The following is a 15,523-nucleotide window of genomic DNA, read 5'->3' on the forward strand; positions in this document are numbered from 1 at the left end:
TGTTTATTATTTACAGAATCATAGAATACCTACAGTGCAGAAGGAGGCCATTCAGCCCATCAAGGCTGCACCAACCACAATCCTACCCAGCCCTATCCCCATAACCCCACGGATTTACCCTGCTAGTCCCCCTGACACTAACTGGCAATTTAGCATGGCCAATCAACCTCACTTGCACATCACCGACATGGGGAAAATGTACAAACTCCACACAGACAGTGACTCAAGCCAGGAATCAAACCCAGGTCCCTCATGCTGTGAGGCAGCAGTGCTAATCACTGTGCCACCTTATTGCCCATTTATAATTGTTGATGAAATAATTTCAAAGCTTAACTCATTATGATTTTACCATTCTTCTCAATGCTTTTTATCTAAACTTATGTGAATATGTTAAAAACTCAACATTTAAAAGTAATTATTTTTCTAAACCCAAACTGTGAAAAAAGGTCAAAAATTATGCAATAACAAATCTGTCGTATTACCTTTAAAATTCTGAGTACCCGATCTTGGCAGGCTAATATCGGTGTAATATGATCTACTTTTTCCACTGGTAAGCAGATTATATCATTGATCTTGTCACTAGACAGGTAGTAGTCCTGATCTTTACAATCACAATAGTGATTATAGATATAATTGGCACATAAGAAAAGGTCTGCACCAGACACATACCTGTAAAGAATCAATATGCAGTGAGAATTTATTGAATATTTTAAAGTGAAAAGGCAATTCAACATGAACTAATACTTTTTCAGTGGAACAAATTAAACAAAACACCATATTCTGTATACTGGTAGCCTTCTGTTTCATAGAAGATGAGTTTTGGTCAACTCTGTGTTAGGCATTGCCTAATGCAGCTCAGGCGCCTGACACTGGCATGGAGTTTCTGCTGCAGAGGAAGACAGTGAGCTCACAAAGCACAGGGTTCACAGGCCTCTATTTTCGCTGGGCCCTCGTCTCTGCCAGCTGAGCTTTCAGTTTCTTTTCCATTAATGCAGTGCTTTTGATTTTCCAAAATGCCCTAGATTCTGGAAAGGTCTCATCAATTGGAAATAGTGAATTTGATTTCTCTATTCAGGAAAAAAGAGACAGAAAGCAGAGAAATACAGGCCAATTAACATGACATCCGTTGGAGGGAAATTGATGGAATCTACTATGAAGGAAGTTATAGCAGGGCAATTAGAAAATCTCAGTGCAATCAAGCAGAGTCAACATGGCTTTGTGAATGAAAAATCACGTTTGACCAATTTGTCAGAGTTCTTTGAGGAACTAACTAACAATATGTATAAAGGAGAACCAGATTTCCGGAAGCATTAGACAAGATGCCACTTGCAAAAGAAGAGTTCATATTATGGTTCATAAATATGGGTAACATATTATCATGGATAGCTAACAAAAAGTATGGAGTAGAGATAAACATGTCTTTTTAGGGCTGGCAAGATGCGATGAGTGGACTGCCACAGGGATCAGTGCTGGGGCCTTAACTATTACAATTCATATAAATGACCTGGATGAAGGGACCAAATGTATGGTTGCTAAATTTGCTGGTAACACAAATAGATGGATAGGTAGGAAAGTAAATTGAGAGAAGGGCAGAAGGGGTTTGCAAAGGGGCCTTGATAGGTTGAGTGCATGGGCAAAAAATTGTCAGATGGAACATAATGTTGGAAAATGTGAACTTGTCCACTTTGAACTGAGAGATAGAGAGAGATCCACCTTGTTGTCTAACAAGGGGCATTCTCCCTGTGGTTGCGTGGGTTTCCTCTGGGTGCTCTGGTTTCCTCCCACACCCCAAAGGTGTGCACTTAGGCTGATTGATGTAACAAATTGTCCCTAAATTATTCTCCCCTTAGTCTGGTTTCCAGTGGGGGTACCATAGGCATAGACATGGGTCAAGGGTGGAGGAGGAAAAACACATTGTTAAGATGGCGGCGTGGGCTTATTGGGCCGAAGGGCCTGTTTCCCATGCTGTGTTGTTCTTTGTTCTTATCTGGGTGTTTTGGTACAACAATAGGGACAAATTAATATGAAGGTAGAGCAAATGATTAGAAAGGCAAATGGAATATTGGTGTTTATTGCAAGAGTAATGAAATATTAAAGAGGGAATGTTTTGCTATGACTGTACATGGGTATAAGGTGCTGGCTAGACCATATTTACAGTACTGTGCACAGTTTTGGTCTCCTTATTTAAGAAAGGATATAAATGCATTAGAAACAGTTCAGAGAAAGTTCACTCAACTGACCTTATCTGTTGGAGTTTAGAAGATTGAGAAATTATCTTATTGAAACATGTGAGATACTGAGGGATCTTGATAGGTGGATGCTGAATGGATTTTACCCCTTGTGTGAGAAACTGGAACTAGGAGATGCAGATTTTTTTAAAAAAGGGGTTGCCCATTCAAGATGGAGATAAGAGGAAATGGTTCCTCTCAAAAGTCATAAATCTTTGGAACTCTCCTCCTCAGAGCCTGGAGGCAGGATCAACAAATATTTTTAAGGCAAAGGTGGATAGGTTCTTGACTAAACAAGGGAATCAAAGATTACTGGTGTTAGACAGAGTGTGCAGTTGAAGCCACAATCAGATCACACATTATCTCAAGGTGTCAAATAGCCTACTCCTACTCCTGTTTGTTTAAATACCCCTCCAACCATCCAGGTTCCAGAAGTCACAGCCATCGCAGCTGTTTCTAAGTTGTCAGTGTCAATGTCCACTATTTGCATATCTCACTTGCAGGTGTCCAATGAACATTGCCAAGACAGCCCAGATATTGTTTGCTTAATGATGAGTGTATGGAATCATCGCACTCTAGGACCTCTGAATTGGTGACCTTGTCCTTCCAAGAGATACCAAGGATATGTCCAAGATCGTGAAGGTGGAAACTGTTTAACCTTTTCGCTTGTCAAACACATTGTCCAGGTCTCACTAGTGTAGAGGAATGCACTGAGGACACAGGCTTGATAGACCTGCAGTTTGGTGTTCTCAAGTCAGGTTACTGTTGTTCCACACTCCTACTCAACTTGGACATGACAGCTACAGCTTTGTCTATTGATATCAGCAAGTGACAGATCATAGATCATAGAATTCTACAGCATAGGAGGCCATTTGGTCCATTGAGTCTGTACCAACCACGAACCCACTCAGTCCCTATCCCCATAATCCCATGCATTTCCCCTAGCTAGTCCCCCTGACACTAAAGGGCAATTTATCATGACCAATCCACCTAACCCAAATATCTTTGGACTGTGGAAGAAAACCAGAGCACCCAGAGAAAACCTATGCAGACACGGAGAGAATGTGCAAACTCCTCAGACAGTGACCCAAGCCAGGAATTGAACTTGGGTCCCTGCTGCTATGAGGCAGCAGTGCTAACCACTGTGCCACTGTGCAGTAGAGTCTAGATGTGTGGAGCCTAGATAAGTGATGCTCTCAGCAATCTTCAGTTTAATGTTGTTAATGCTGATAGATGGCATACATATATTCATTCCATATCTTCAAATGTAAATCCCTGAGTATGTGGCTGCAAGATAAACAGTATTTCAGTCTTCTTCTAAAACAGAATGGAGGGTAATTAGTGTTTCCTCAAAAGCAGCACATAGGGAACTTGTTGGTGGAGAGGAAGAGCACATATTTGATTAACACTTGGATAACAATCAATGAAATGCTGTGTGGAACAGCAAGCAGTAAATCTGGAGAAGGAAGCCTTACTTCGGAACAAAAAAAATGGGTACAATTCATGGATGACTTACATAGCTCGAATGATTTCTGTAAGGTTAGTTTCAAATGACAGGAACTGCTTTCCCTTCTTAGTGAAGCCTCGCACCTCTGAGCCAACACTTATAAAGATTTTCTCCTGTGGAGTACCAATGGCTCCTCCTAGCTCCAATCTGGAAACTTTTTGTCCTGGCAAGGTCTTGAACACTGGCTGTATGCAAGTGAAATTACATATTTGACTTCCACCAACACAAAAGATTTTTGCAACTTACATTAAAGCATATCAGCATTTCACTTCTTGGGGACATTTTCAAACAAAATTTATATTATCAGCTATTTTAATGAAACTATCTATAGTAAAAAAGCAGATTAGTTGAACAACATGTGCCCCACAACGGCAATTAAATTATTGATGCGCTATACTACATGATCACTGCTCAGACTGAAGTAAAGAAACTTTGCCGCCGGTTCCAACTGAAAGAATTCTATCCTAATCAGAGTTTTTCATCCAAAGATAACTTCACTGACTCCAAGTAATCAAAATAAAAGTCCAAATGATGGCCATGTTACAAACATCATTTAACTTAAAAAAAACTACTGTAAATTAGCATTATCAATTACAATAGGAAAATTTTAACCATCCCAGAAAAACAGGAGGGTTAATTCTAACCCTAAACTACCCATTTCCAGTTTTAATATTTTATTTCAAAATATTAGAATGATCCACATTTTAATTCACTATTTAAAATTCAACCCTGGCCAGCCATGCCACAGCCCAATGTTTGCTCATTCTAATCAAAATGAAAGAAAAAAAACTGTTGGTTTAATTTTTCAACCGAGTGGAGAAACTGGGGTTATACATGGGGTCATTACATGGGGATAGATGGAGCTTAGTGAGAATCTTTGTTTTGAGTTTATTTCTGTGAATTCAGTTAAGACCTAGCCATCAGGCAAGACTGGTTGAGAAAAGCAACTAACAGACTAGCTTCGGATTTTATGTAATTATAGCTCAAAGGATAAAATAAAATTAAGTGACTGATATTCAGTACAAGAACAAAGCTGAAATGGGGAAAAATGACTGGAAGATTTGTTTAACTAGAAGCTAAAGGAAGAAATCTACAGTAATCCTCAATAAAAGGCAGTTAACCTTGTTGCAATTGGAGTTGTGGAAGAAATCAACTTGGTTGCATTTTGAAATTGTCTGGAAACCAAAAAGTGACTTCCAATATTTTAAGCCACTGCACAGGAGTTGCAGGAAAACCCATGTTGGAGCTGTGGAATCCAGAGTTACTGAGGTTGATAAAGAAGCTGGAGGGTTACCTAGCCAAAAGCTAATGAAAAGACACCCATGAAATTTTGTACCTTGACTAATAGCTGGAGCACTGAAGAGAAATCAGAATGAATTCTGGACAGCGGTGATATACCTTTGGGTTAATCCCTGGAAATGAATGAACCTTAAAAGATTTCATAAGATAAGGGAACTCTTGAGGGGAGTTAAAAGAAACAGAACTGAATTAATAGCAATAAGCTGTAATGTTAAGTTAACAGAGCTTACTTCATTTAATTCTGATATACAATCAATTTTGTTTTTGTTTAAAACTGTGAAATCTTGTGGCATAGCTCTGTCAGTTAATTGCTGGCTGTTTGGATTTCTTCTTTAAGTGTTAATGGTCTCTAACCAGATCAGAACAGTTAGTGAAGAGTAATGACTCAAGATTCGACAAACAGGGGGCACAGATGAAGGTGATTAGCAAAAGAACCAGAGACAACATGCGCGTGTTATAAAATGAGAGATTAAGATTTAGAGCGTATTGCCAGATAGGTGATGGATAAGGATTCAGCAGTAGTACTCAGAAGGGAATTGGATAAATACTTGAAGGAGAAAACAATTACGGGAATATATAGGGAAAACTCTGAGAATAACTGAATTCCTATCGAAAGAGTCAGTATTGGCTCAGTAAGTTGAATAGTCTTCTTCACTGTACTATTTATGCTTCTATGCAAAGGCTCTTTGAATTAACAGAAATATTCTTTTTCTCCAACATTTTTCATTTTTATTAAACTGATTTTTTTTTAAACTGCATTTTATATTTTGTAATTGGGAGAATGCCAGGCTTGGCAGAGATACAATGTTAATTTCAAATGTCCAATTTCTCAATGCTACAATCTCACTCCCAAAATATTGAAAAATACTGTAAATCATAACCTTGAGCTGATACTTACAACTGGCTCTCCCTTTTTAATTCCGAAACAAGTAACCACTCCATCATGATCTGCAATTACCACCTAAATGTTCGAAGCATAAAAAAATTCAAAAAACTAAACAGTATCAAAGATGTTCAAAACAACTATATAAAAACAAACATAAAAGTTCTCACGAAGTGCAGAAATGCTGGCATTAAGGCGGCCAGGAAGGTTAAAGTTTTGATTTTCAATAATATCACAACATACAATAAATCTACCCTTGCTAAGAAAGCTTGGTCAAGGATAGGAAATTTTTTTTCTCCTCTTCTTTCTTCTACACTTTTACCTGGAACTAGAAAAACAAATGATCATTTTGATAGGTAGAAATTAACCTTTTGGATTGCTCTTCGTCCTGATGCAGGTAGAAGCCGCATTGTCTTTTGAGAAGTCACTCCCACCTAAGATAAAATAAAAAGAAGTTACAGCACTATCACAATAAAGATGTGTTAATTATCTAATCTATGAATCTCACTCTAGGGTGATCAAAGGAAAACAAAGTCAAACTATGGTAGTGTACTAAGAAACTTAATTTGAAATTTAGGACAACAGTGCACTGAGTGAAGATCAAGAGGTACTACCTTGGCTTACAACACTCCACTAAACTCTCACAAGCTCAGTATAGACATGGATGTCCTGTTGCCTTATTCTAATTCACTCAATCAAAAAGAAGCATTCTTCTGAAGTGATTCCAAAGTTTTTGCATCCAGTCCAAGGGCGGAATGGTGGCACACTGGTTAGCACTGCTCCTTACAGCACCAGGAACTTGGATTCCAATTCTGGCCTTGGATCGTTGTCTGTGTGGAGTTTACACATTCTCCCCGTATCTGCGTGGGTTTCCTTCAGGCACTCCGGTTTCCTCCCACAGTCCAAAAATGTGCGGGTTAGGTGGATTGGCTATGCTAAATTGTCCATTAGTATCAGGGGGATTAGCAGGATAAATACATGCGGTTATGGGGATGGGGCTTGGGTGGAATTGTTGTTGGTGTAGGCTCAATGGGCCAAATGGTCTTGTTCTGCACAACAGTGATTCTATGATTCCAAGAATTCCTCATTGAAATGTCCATGTCATGCATTCATCGTTAAGTGTGAAGAACATCCTGGCACACACCCAATTTGGGCTATCAGCACAGTAATAAGACCATAAGATATAGAAGCAAAATTAGGCCATTCAGCCCATTGAGTTTGCTCCACCATTCAATCATGGATGATAAGTTTCTCAACCTCATTCTCTCATCTTTTCCCCAGGCCTTTGATCCCCTAACCAATCAAGAACCTATCCATCTCTGTCTTAAATATACTCAAACTCCTGGTCTCCACAGCCTTCTTTGGCAATGAATTCTATAGGTTCACCACCCTCTGGCTGAAGAAATTTCTTGTAATCTCAGTTCTAAAAGGTCATCCCTTTACTCTGAGGCTGTGCCCTCAGATCCTAGTCTCACCACCAAATGGAAACATCTTTCTCATATCCACTCTATCCAGGCCTGTCAGTTTTTTGTAAGTTTCAATGAGATCCCCCCCTCATCTTTCTAAACTCCAAGTACAGACCCAGAGTCATCAATCCCTTTGCATATGTAATTGTAACTTTTGTAAGTTAAAATAGTCCATGTATGTGAAAAATGTAATGGTTGATTTAACCACAATGTTGACAAACATAACTACAGTTTCAAATTTATACCACTTAGTGCACAGTGGTTAGCACTGCTGTTTCACAGCACCAAGGGACCTGGGTTCAATTCCCAGCTTGGGTCACTGTCTATGAGGAGTCTGCGTGGGTTTCCTCCCGGTGCTCCAGTTTCCTCCCACAGGCCGAAAGATGTACTGGTTAAGGCGCATTGGCCATGATAAATTCTCCCTCAGTATATCCAAACAGGTAAGTAGGAGATGTTCACAGTAACTTCATTGCAGTGTTGTGAGCCTACTTCAGATACGAACACATAAATTTTAAAGTTTGACCATTTTATCAAGTGGACACAGAAGGTTATCTATATATAAATAGCAAACTTCAACATTCATATTTAAGTAATGGCTAATGAATATCGCTCAGGAACAGCAACTTCAACTGTCCAAAAAGTCAGTGAAGCCAATTACAGTGACAACGTCAGCCTGGCTCATGTCAGTTCAGACTAGGGATCACATTATTAGGAATTAATTTACCCAAAGCTTCAAACAGACTTTTTAAGAATGACACAGCTGAAGGTCTACACTTGAACTTGTTTACAAGACTCTGCTCTATTGGGAATATAATGGCTGGGTTGTTTCTAACCATGATGTGAAAACACAAGCATTGGACTGGGGTAAACACAGTAAGAAGTCTCACAACACCAGGTTAAAATCCAACCAGTTTATTTGATATTAACCTACAAGCTTTCAGAAAACCTGTTCCTTCATCAGATGTGTGGAAAGTTCTGATCAGAGAAGGGCATATAAAGCGACTCTGCGCTTCGTGACACGACAGCACAGAGTCGCTGAGCACAGACTGATAGCCAAGTTCTGCACACATGAGGACAGTCTCAACCGGGATCTTGGGTTCATGTCGCACTGTAACCCCCATGACTTGCCAGAACTTGCAACATCTCTTTTACTGTCCTGTCTGGAGACAATACACATCTCTTTAACCTATATTAATGCTATCTCCACTCACATTGTCTGCATCTTTAAGACTTGAATAGCAGGTTAACTGTAAAGACTCACATTCTAATCGGTATTTTGTAAACTGTGTGTGACTTTATATGCCCTTCTCTCATCAGAACCTTCCACACACCCGAAAGCTTGTGGGTTTATACCAAATAAACTGGTTGGACTTAAACCTGGTGTTGTGAGACTTCTTACTGTTTTTAACCCCACGGTGACGGAGTTAATTCTCATTTACTGGATTTAAACCGTCCGAATTATAAAACAAAAAAAGCCCGCTGACGGTGGGGTCCACCCTCCCACCTGCATGTAGTCGACGCGGTTTAAGTTTAACTCCATGGCCGCCGCGGTCTCCTGTGGAAAATCGGGCGCAGCGAGGGCGGGATCGGCGTTAAAACACCAGTAAAGAGTCAGCACCGCGCACAGAACTCATGGCCGAAGCTGCTGAACACTCGGCGGGCCGGAGAGAGGGAAGGAGCCGTCAAAACAAACCGCTGGTTCGTTAATTTAAACCCCGGTTCCAAACCAGGCCCCGCCAGTCCCGTTACTAAGGAGACTTTAAGCGCCTCCTAACACCGCACACCATTGGTTCCGGTAACCGCACCGGCGTTTAAGCTCAGCGCCCATTGGCAGCTGGAGGAGCCAGTCACGCTCCCCGGACTGAGAAATCCTTTCATCTGTATAGCGCCTCTCACAACTGCCAGCCCCTTCAATGTGCTTTATAACTAATCAAATGTAGTCGCTGGTATAATGTGGGAAGTATAGTAGCCAAAATATGGCAAGATTCAAGATCGAGGAAATTTGTGCGCAAATAATTTATTCTGTGTAATCTTTTGCATCTTCGCCCTCCCCCCACCGTTATGGAGAATGCACATCTCCTGTATTCAACGGGTTGTGACTTTACATCTAAAATTTTTGGAGTTGAAGCCGTCATTGCATTAGTAATTGAAAAGCTTCCACGATAACATTTTTTAATCTGCAGGATCTGATTTGCATAAATTGCCTCAGACTTTAATGTTCAGAAAGAGAGGGAATATGGTTTAAATTCCACACATTCCTTCGCCACGTTGTTTAGGCTGATCTCTGTTTACTTTTGGCTGTTGTTGCCTTCTGGTGTGAATGGTATAAATTTTGGTATCTGATGACAAAATTGGCAAAAATGTCAATTGAAACACTCCTTTTATGTTTCTCAGTAACAGTTCTCTAAATATGTTTACGGTACAATTCATCTTTCTCCTGGTTAAGCAAAACGGAATCTGTATTTATTGTAATAAATTTGATGTCACTGTTCAATAATTGAAACCTGACTCCACATTGGTAACAGTGATGGTTTTTACTGAATCACAACTGAGACTAAATATTCAGAGTATTCGAGCAGCAGTTTACAAGGACAGTGGGTGTAGGGGAGGGGTAGCACTATTAACAGCTGCTCTATTCAGAGTGGCTGATCCTCACCTTCACATATTTCAAGTATTGGTCCTCACCTTCACATGCCTCTCACCTATAGACCTAAGTAGTCGTTAGCACAGGACAGCTGTTTTGGCAGTGATACCACTGGTCTCGTCCTGTAAATTCCCAAACAAGACCCCAATTTTGTTAAGCTCCGGGGTGAAAATAAATGAGCTGGCTTCCCTTCTTTATGCAACAAGTTAATTTAAATTGGGATCCCTTCCCTTCCTTTCCAAGTTCAAATGTATTTTTTTAGATGGAGCCAATTTAACCATGCTTTTTTGAGTCAAAGAAAGAATAAGTTTAATAGCTTATAAAAACCTGAAAAATAATAATAATGCAATACACACACACACATCAGAACTGAAAAGAGTCCAAATATAAGTTAAAGAGAGTGTGCAAATCAATGCTTGGCTTGACTGTGAGGCATTGATGATAGTACACTTATGGCTTTGGTAGTTTAATAGTTTGGAGACACTGTTTGCAGGGTGGCTAAAAAGCTGTCCTATTTCCTTCAGCTTATGGCTTTTATTGAACCATGCTCACAGCAACAGGGAGAAAGAGATCCTTTGCATTGGGATCTGTCTCTAGCAATCTAGACTCACCTTGCCACTGGACCAAGATGGGTCAGGAAAAGAGAATGAAACTTATGATGTACACCTTACTATAATCCAATTCACATGCAAGTCATGTTCATAATCTTTTATCAGTCATCCATCATTTATCTGTTACAAGACCTATGGCAATGTGTGTGTAATATAGCAGCAAGTGTGGATTCACTGAAAGCTGCAGCCGTGAACCTGTACCCAGGTGGCTCAAACCATTTTTCACCATAATAAAGAACTGAGGGGAGGTGAGCAATGTGATCTTGAAATATAAAGAAGAGGCTAGACAAAGTTTCTTAAACATTGTCTGCTTTACCTCTTTTGCCGTGAACCATCCCATCCATAAGTTGACTTGCCTTCCTATGAGTGTCAATGATTGTGCTTAATGATGGTGCTTAAACTCCCCCCATATGGCAACAGACAAGCAAATCTCATTTTGTATGCTCCAACATGACCAAACCTGATGAATGCAAGGGTAAGTTTGATGATGTCCTCAAGTCCTTGAATACTACTGTGCTAAAGTCAGATACACTCATTAATCTTGGTGACTTTCATACAAGTGTTAATGCAGATCACCAGGAAAGGAATAATTGAAAAGAATGGGGTTAGTAGTTGTAACAACAATGTTCTCCTCTTTTTGAAGATGTATGTTGAACATTAGCTCTTAATCATCCACACAGTTTCTCGCAACAAGACATCTTGGATGTATCCCTATTCTGTGCATTGGTACCTATTGACTATCACTAGGCAGAGGGAGAAACAGGATATGCGTGTAATGAAAGCAAGTGCCATGTTGACTGGTGAAGTAACCATTATCTTATAAGCTCAAAATTAGACACCCCTTAAAGGCCCTCAGGGAAGTTGCAGAAATATCTCAAGGCTCAAACAGGCAGCCATGAAGAAATCTTTCTCAGAGAAACTTGTTTACTAAAATTGGGCACTCATTGCATAGTGTCATAATGATGGAGGAAAATCCCAAATTGTGTACAGAAATATGGAACTTTAAATAAGACCTCTGGTTTTATGGCTGAGGATGTAAATTCAGTTACTGGCTGAATTGCTGGTGAGTGATACTAAGAGAGAGACAATGGAACCACACCTTTACTCCAAACAAAACCACAAAAACCATACAGAAACAAACAGCTATCTCCTATAGAATTCATGGGAACTGATTATCATCTCAGCAGGAATGATACTCTATATGCAGTGTCCCAGAGCGGTTTGTGGGTTTTTGCCTTCCAGGAATATATAAAGACTGGGATAAAAGCCAGCTGGAAAACTTGGTCAGTGTCGACTAGTGCTGATGTGTCAGCGTGACACAGGAAGAAAGACCACTGCAGATCCTAGCAAAAGTTTTATAGGTGACTCTCCCTGATTGCTAAAGTGAGTCAAGTCAGAAAATCCAAAAGTGAAAAGGAAACAGGGCAGCTTCTCAGCTAAACTGCAGAATGCTGGAATCATAGAACTCTACAGTGCAGAAGGAGGCCCTTCAGCCCATCAAGTCTGCACCGAACACAATCCTACCCAGGACCTACTCCCATGTTATACCCACTAATCCCTCTAACCTACACATCCCTGGACACTAAGGGGCAATTTCTTAGCATGGCCAATCAACCTAACCCGCACATCTTTGGACTGTGGGAGGAAACCGGAGTACCCGGAAGAAACCCACGCAGACACGAGGAGATTGTGCAAACTCCACATAGACAGTGATCCAAGCCGGGAATCGAACCCCGGACCCCTGGAACTGTGAAGCAGCAGAGCTAACGACTGTGCTACTGTGCCACCCGCATGGTAGCACAGTGCCAGAATTCCAAAACCGTCAATTTACCTGCTGAAGTCAGTACTACTGGGCATCACAAATCACAACAGCTGCATCTACTTCTCATGCACAAGTCGGTGACTGATTTGTATACATTTTTTAAATATATTTTTGGATCCAATTCTCATTTCTAACCTGTGTGAATGTATGTGCATGTACTTTATCATTTTCCTCACATTTAATAGCTAATAAACTCACTCTTAACTCAAAAAGCCTGGTTAAATTGGCTTCTTTTAAAATATAAATATTGGGCTGGGGAAAGGTATCTACAAAAGGAGGGACCCTTTTTAAATTAATCTTGCTGTGACCAACCAAGAGGGTTGAATAAAGGAAAGAAGCCTCCTCAGCTAGGATGACAAACCTGGGGAACCTCAACTAGGGACTGGTCATAACAGCATTGAAGATGGCAGGATGACCTTCACGGATTTAATGTAGCCCTGTGCTTTGGAGGCCGTTGATTCTACCTTTCTCAAGCATCAAGATTGGTTTAATGAAGCCAGTCAGGCAATCTAGAAAATACTACGAGGAGAAACATCGTCTCTACAAGGTTTACCTCAATGACAATCATCACAATGCCTACCAAAACATCTAGAGACGGATGCAAGACACTGGCTGAATCAAACAGCAAACTAATTTTAGTCATGTGCAGACCACAAATACTGGAAGAGATCCTGCAATGCTTTGAAGTTTATTCACAGGCTCCAATCTACTGAATCAACACTGCTCACAAAAAAAGCTCAAGTTAGAGAAAGATGCCTGTGCACTTTAACCACATCCTAAATTATCTTTATTTAATGAAGAAGCAATCAACGGGCTGCCACAGCTTACCATCAATCATTCTCTTGCTAACTCTGCTATACTATTAAAAATACAAATGCAGTCAAACTACTGTCTAGCAGCAAAGATGTGGAAATGCCAGCATTGGACTGGGGTAAGCACAGTAAGAAATCTCACAACACCAGGTTAAAGTCCAACAGGTTTATTTGGTAACACAAACTTTCAGAGTGTCGCTCCTTCTTCAGGTGAATGACGAGTTGTGTTCATAAACAGGGCATATATAGAGACACAAACTCAATTTACAAGATAATGGTTGGAATGCGAATCACTGAACCTAGCAGCAAAGATCCAGGGAGCTGATATTATCACAGCTGAGATTTACATGGCTGAAGATTGATGCCTGGTCAAAAAGCTCACTGAACTCTTTTGGTCAATGTGGGAATAAGAATAAAAAGATACCTCCATTGTCTACCCATGCAAGTGGAAACTTGCCAATCTGGCAACAACTATCGAGGAATCTCACTTTCTCTCCACTGCTGACAAAATCTAGGCTTCTGAACTACTTAATGCAACATCTGAAAGCTTTGCTGCCAAAGCGTCAGTGCAGTTTCAGAAAAGGTCAAGGAACGACAGATTTGGTGTTTGCAGTTTGACAGCCTCTGGAGAAATGCCAAGAACAGAGCATGATCCTCCATGCCATGTTGACCTGACCAAGGCCTTTGGTGTAATCAGCTATGAGGACCTTTGGAAGGTAATGGAAAATTTGGCAGCCTGAAAAATTCATCACAAAGGTTTAAAATTTCCATGTTGACATACTTATGCATATCCTGAGTCTTCTGGGACATTCCCAGTCACTAACTGAGGTAAACAGACCTATGTGCAATGCTAACTTTTTTTAGCATGTTTTTCACTGCATTGCTCTCTGATGCCCTCAGTGATGGTGATCTAGGCATCAAAAAATCAGATATTGCATGGACACAAAGCTGCTCAATCTGAAATATTCTTTGTGATTTCCTGTTTGCCGATACTGTGCAAAGCTGCCAGTTCAAAGCTAGACATAGTATGTAACATAGTATGGACTTGTTTGCCAATGTACATGACAACTTCAGCCTTCTGATCAACATGAAGAAAACTTATGTACCAGCTTGCTCCAGGAAAGGCCCTTCTTGAGCCCATGGCTCCAATTCATGACCAGAACCTGTTAGCAGCAGACAAATTCATTTATCTCAGCAGCAAACTCTCTCAAGTCGTCTAGCAAGTGTTGCAAAACTAAGTGTAGGCTAGGAGAATGGGCCAAAATTTGGCAAATGGAGTTTAATGTGGATAAATGAGAGGTTAAAGGCAAATTATTATCTAATTGGAAAGCAGATTCAAAGTGCATCAGTGCAGAGGGATCTGGGCATCTTGTTCAGAAAGTTGGAATGCAGGTACAGCATGTAATAAAAAAGGCAAATGTAATGTTAGCATTTATTGCCAAAGGACTGGAGTATAGGAGTAGAGAAGTACTGTTGCAATTGTATAGGGCTTTGGTGAAAGCATATCTAGATATTGTATCCAGCTTTGGTCCCCTTATTTGAAGAAGGATGTGCTGGCATTGAAGGTAGTTCGGAGGAGGTTCATCAGATTCCCAGGATAAAAGCGTTGACGTATGAGGAGAGATTAAACACTTTGGGTTTATACTCATCGGCGTTTAGGAGGAATCTGATTAAGGTATATAAAGTACTAAAAGATTGATAAATGTAGACCAAACATTTCCCTTTGTGGGGCAACTTATAACAAGTGGTAGATTCAAAACTGAGATGAGGAACTACTTTTCACAGAGGGTGGTGAATTTGTGGAACTCACTGCCCCATAATATAGTGGAGCCTGAATCATTAAATGGTTTCACAAAGGAGATAGATATATTTGATTTAAAAATGGGTTATAGGGATATGGGGAACAGGTAGGGTGGTGGATTTGAGACAAGGGAGAGATCAGCCAAGATCTGATTGAATGGCAGAGCAGGGCTCTAAGGGTTGAATTGCCTATTTCTAATTTATATGTTCCTCACATTCAGCAGACTTTGGACATCAGTCTGGGGATTAAGCAAAGTATGGCTCTCCAACTTAAATTCTATAGTGCAATAGTCCTTTCCACTCTATACACACAAGAATTGGATTGTCTACCACTACAATGCCAAGAGGCTCAACAGCTTTCACTTGAGCCGCCTTCAGAAGCTTCTGAAGATCACATAGCAGGACAAATTATCAGAGACTGAAGTACTGAAGTGCTCATCCAAGCAGGCTT

The 15,523-nt window shown here is 40.3% G+C and overlaps 1 protein-coding gene across 1 annotated transcript in view; it reads right to left on the bottom strand.

The window, feature by feature from the left end:
* Positions 1 to 9,115, bottom strand: part of bbs7 (Bardet-Biedl syndrome 7) — a 48,367-nt gene extending 39,252 nt beyond the window's left edge. Inside the window, exons 1-5 of the mRNA XM_080193509.1 lie at positions 8,888 to 9,115; positions 6,286 to 6,351; positions 5,933 to 5,995; positions 3,745 to 3,920; positions 483 to 669 (exon numbers count right to left, since the gene is read on the bottom strand). Coding sequence (XP_080049635.1) covers positions 483 to 669; positions 3,745 to 3,920; positions 5,933 to 5,995; positions 6,286 to 6,351; positions 8,888 to 8,923 — 528 coding nt within the window. The 5' untranslated portion in view covers positions 8,924 to 9,115. The remainder of the gene's footprint in view (positions 1 to 482; positions 670 to 3,744; positions 3,921 to 5,932; positions 5,996 to 6,285; positions 6,352 to 8,887) is intronic.
* Positions 9,116 to 15,523: the final 6,408 nt, after the last annotated feature.

The sequence above is a fragment of the Carcharhinus amblyrhynchos genome, chromosome 1 (genome assembly GCF_965287045.1).
Source record: "Carcharhinus amblyrhynchos chromosome 1, sCarAmb.v2.hapA, whole genome shotgun sequence".
Classification (NCBI taxonomy): Eukaryota; Metazoa; Chordata; class Chondrichthyes; order Carcharhiniformes; family Carcharhinidae; genus Carcharhinus; species Carcharhinus amblyrhynchos.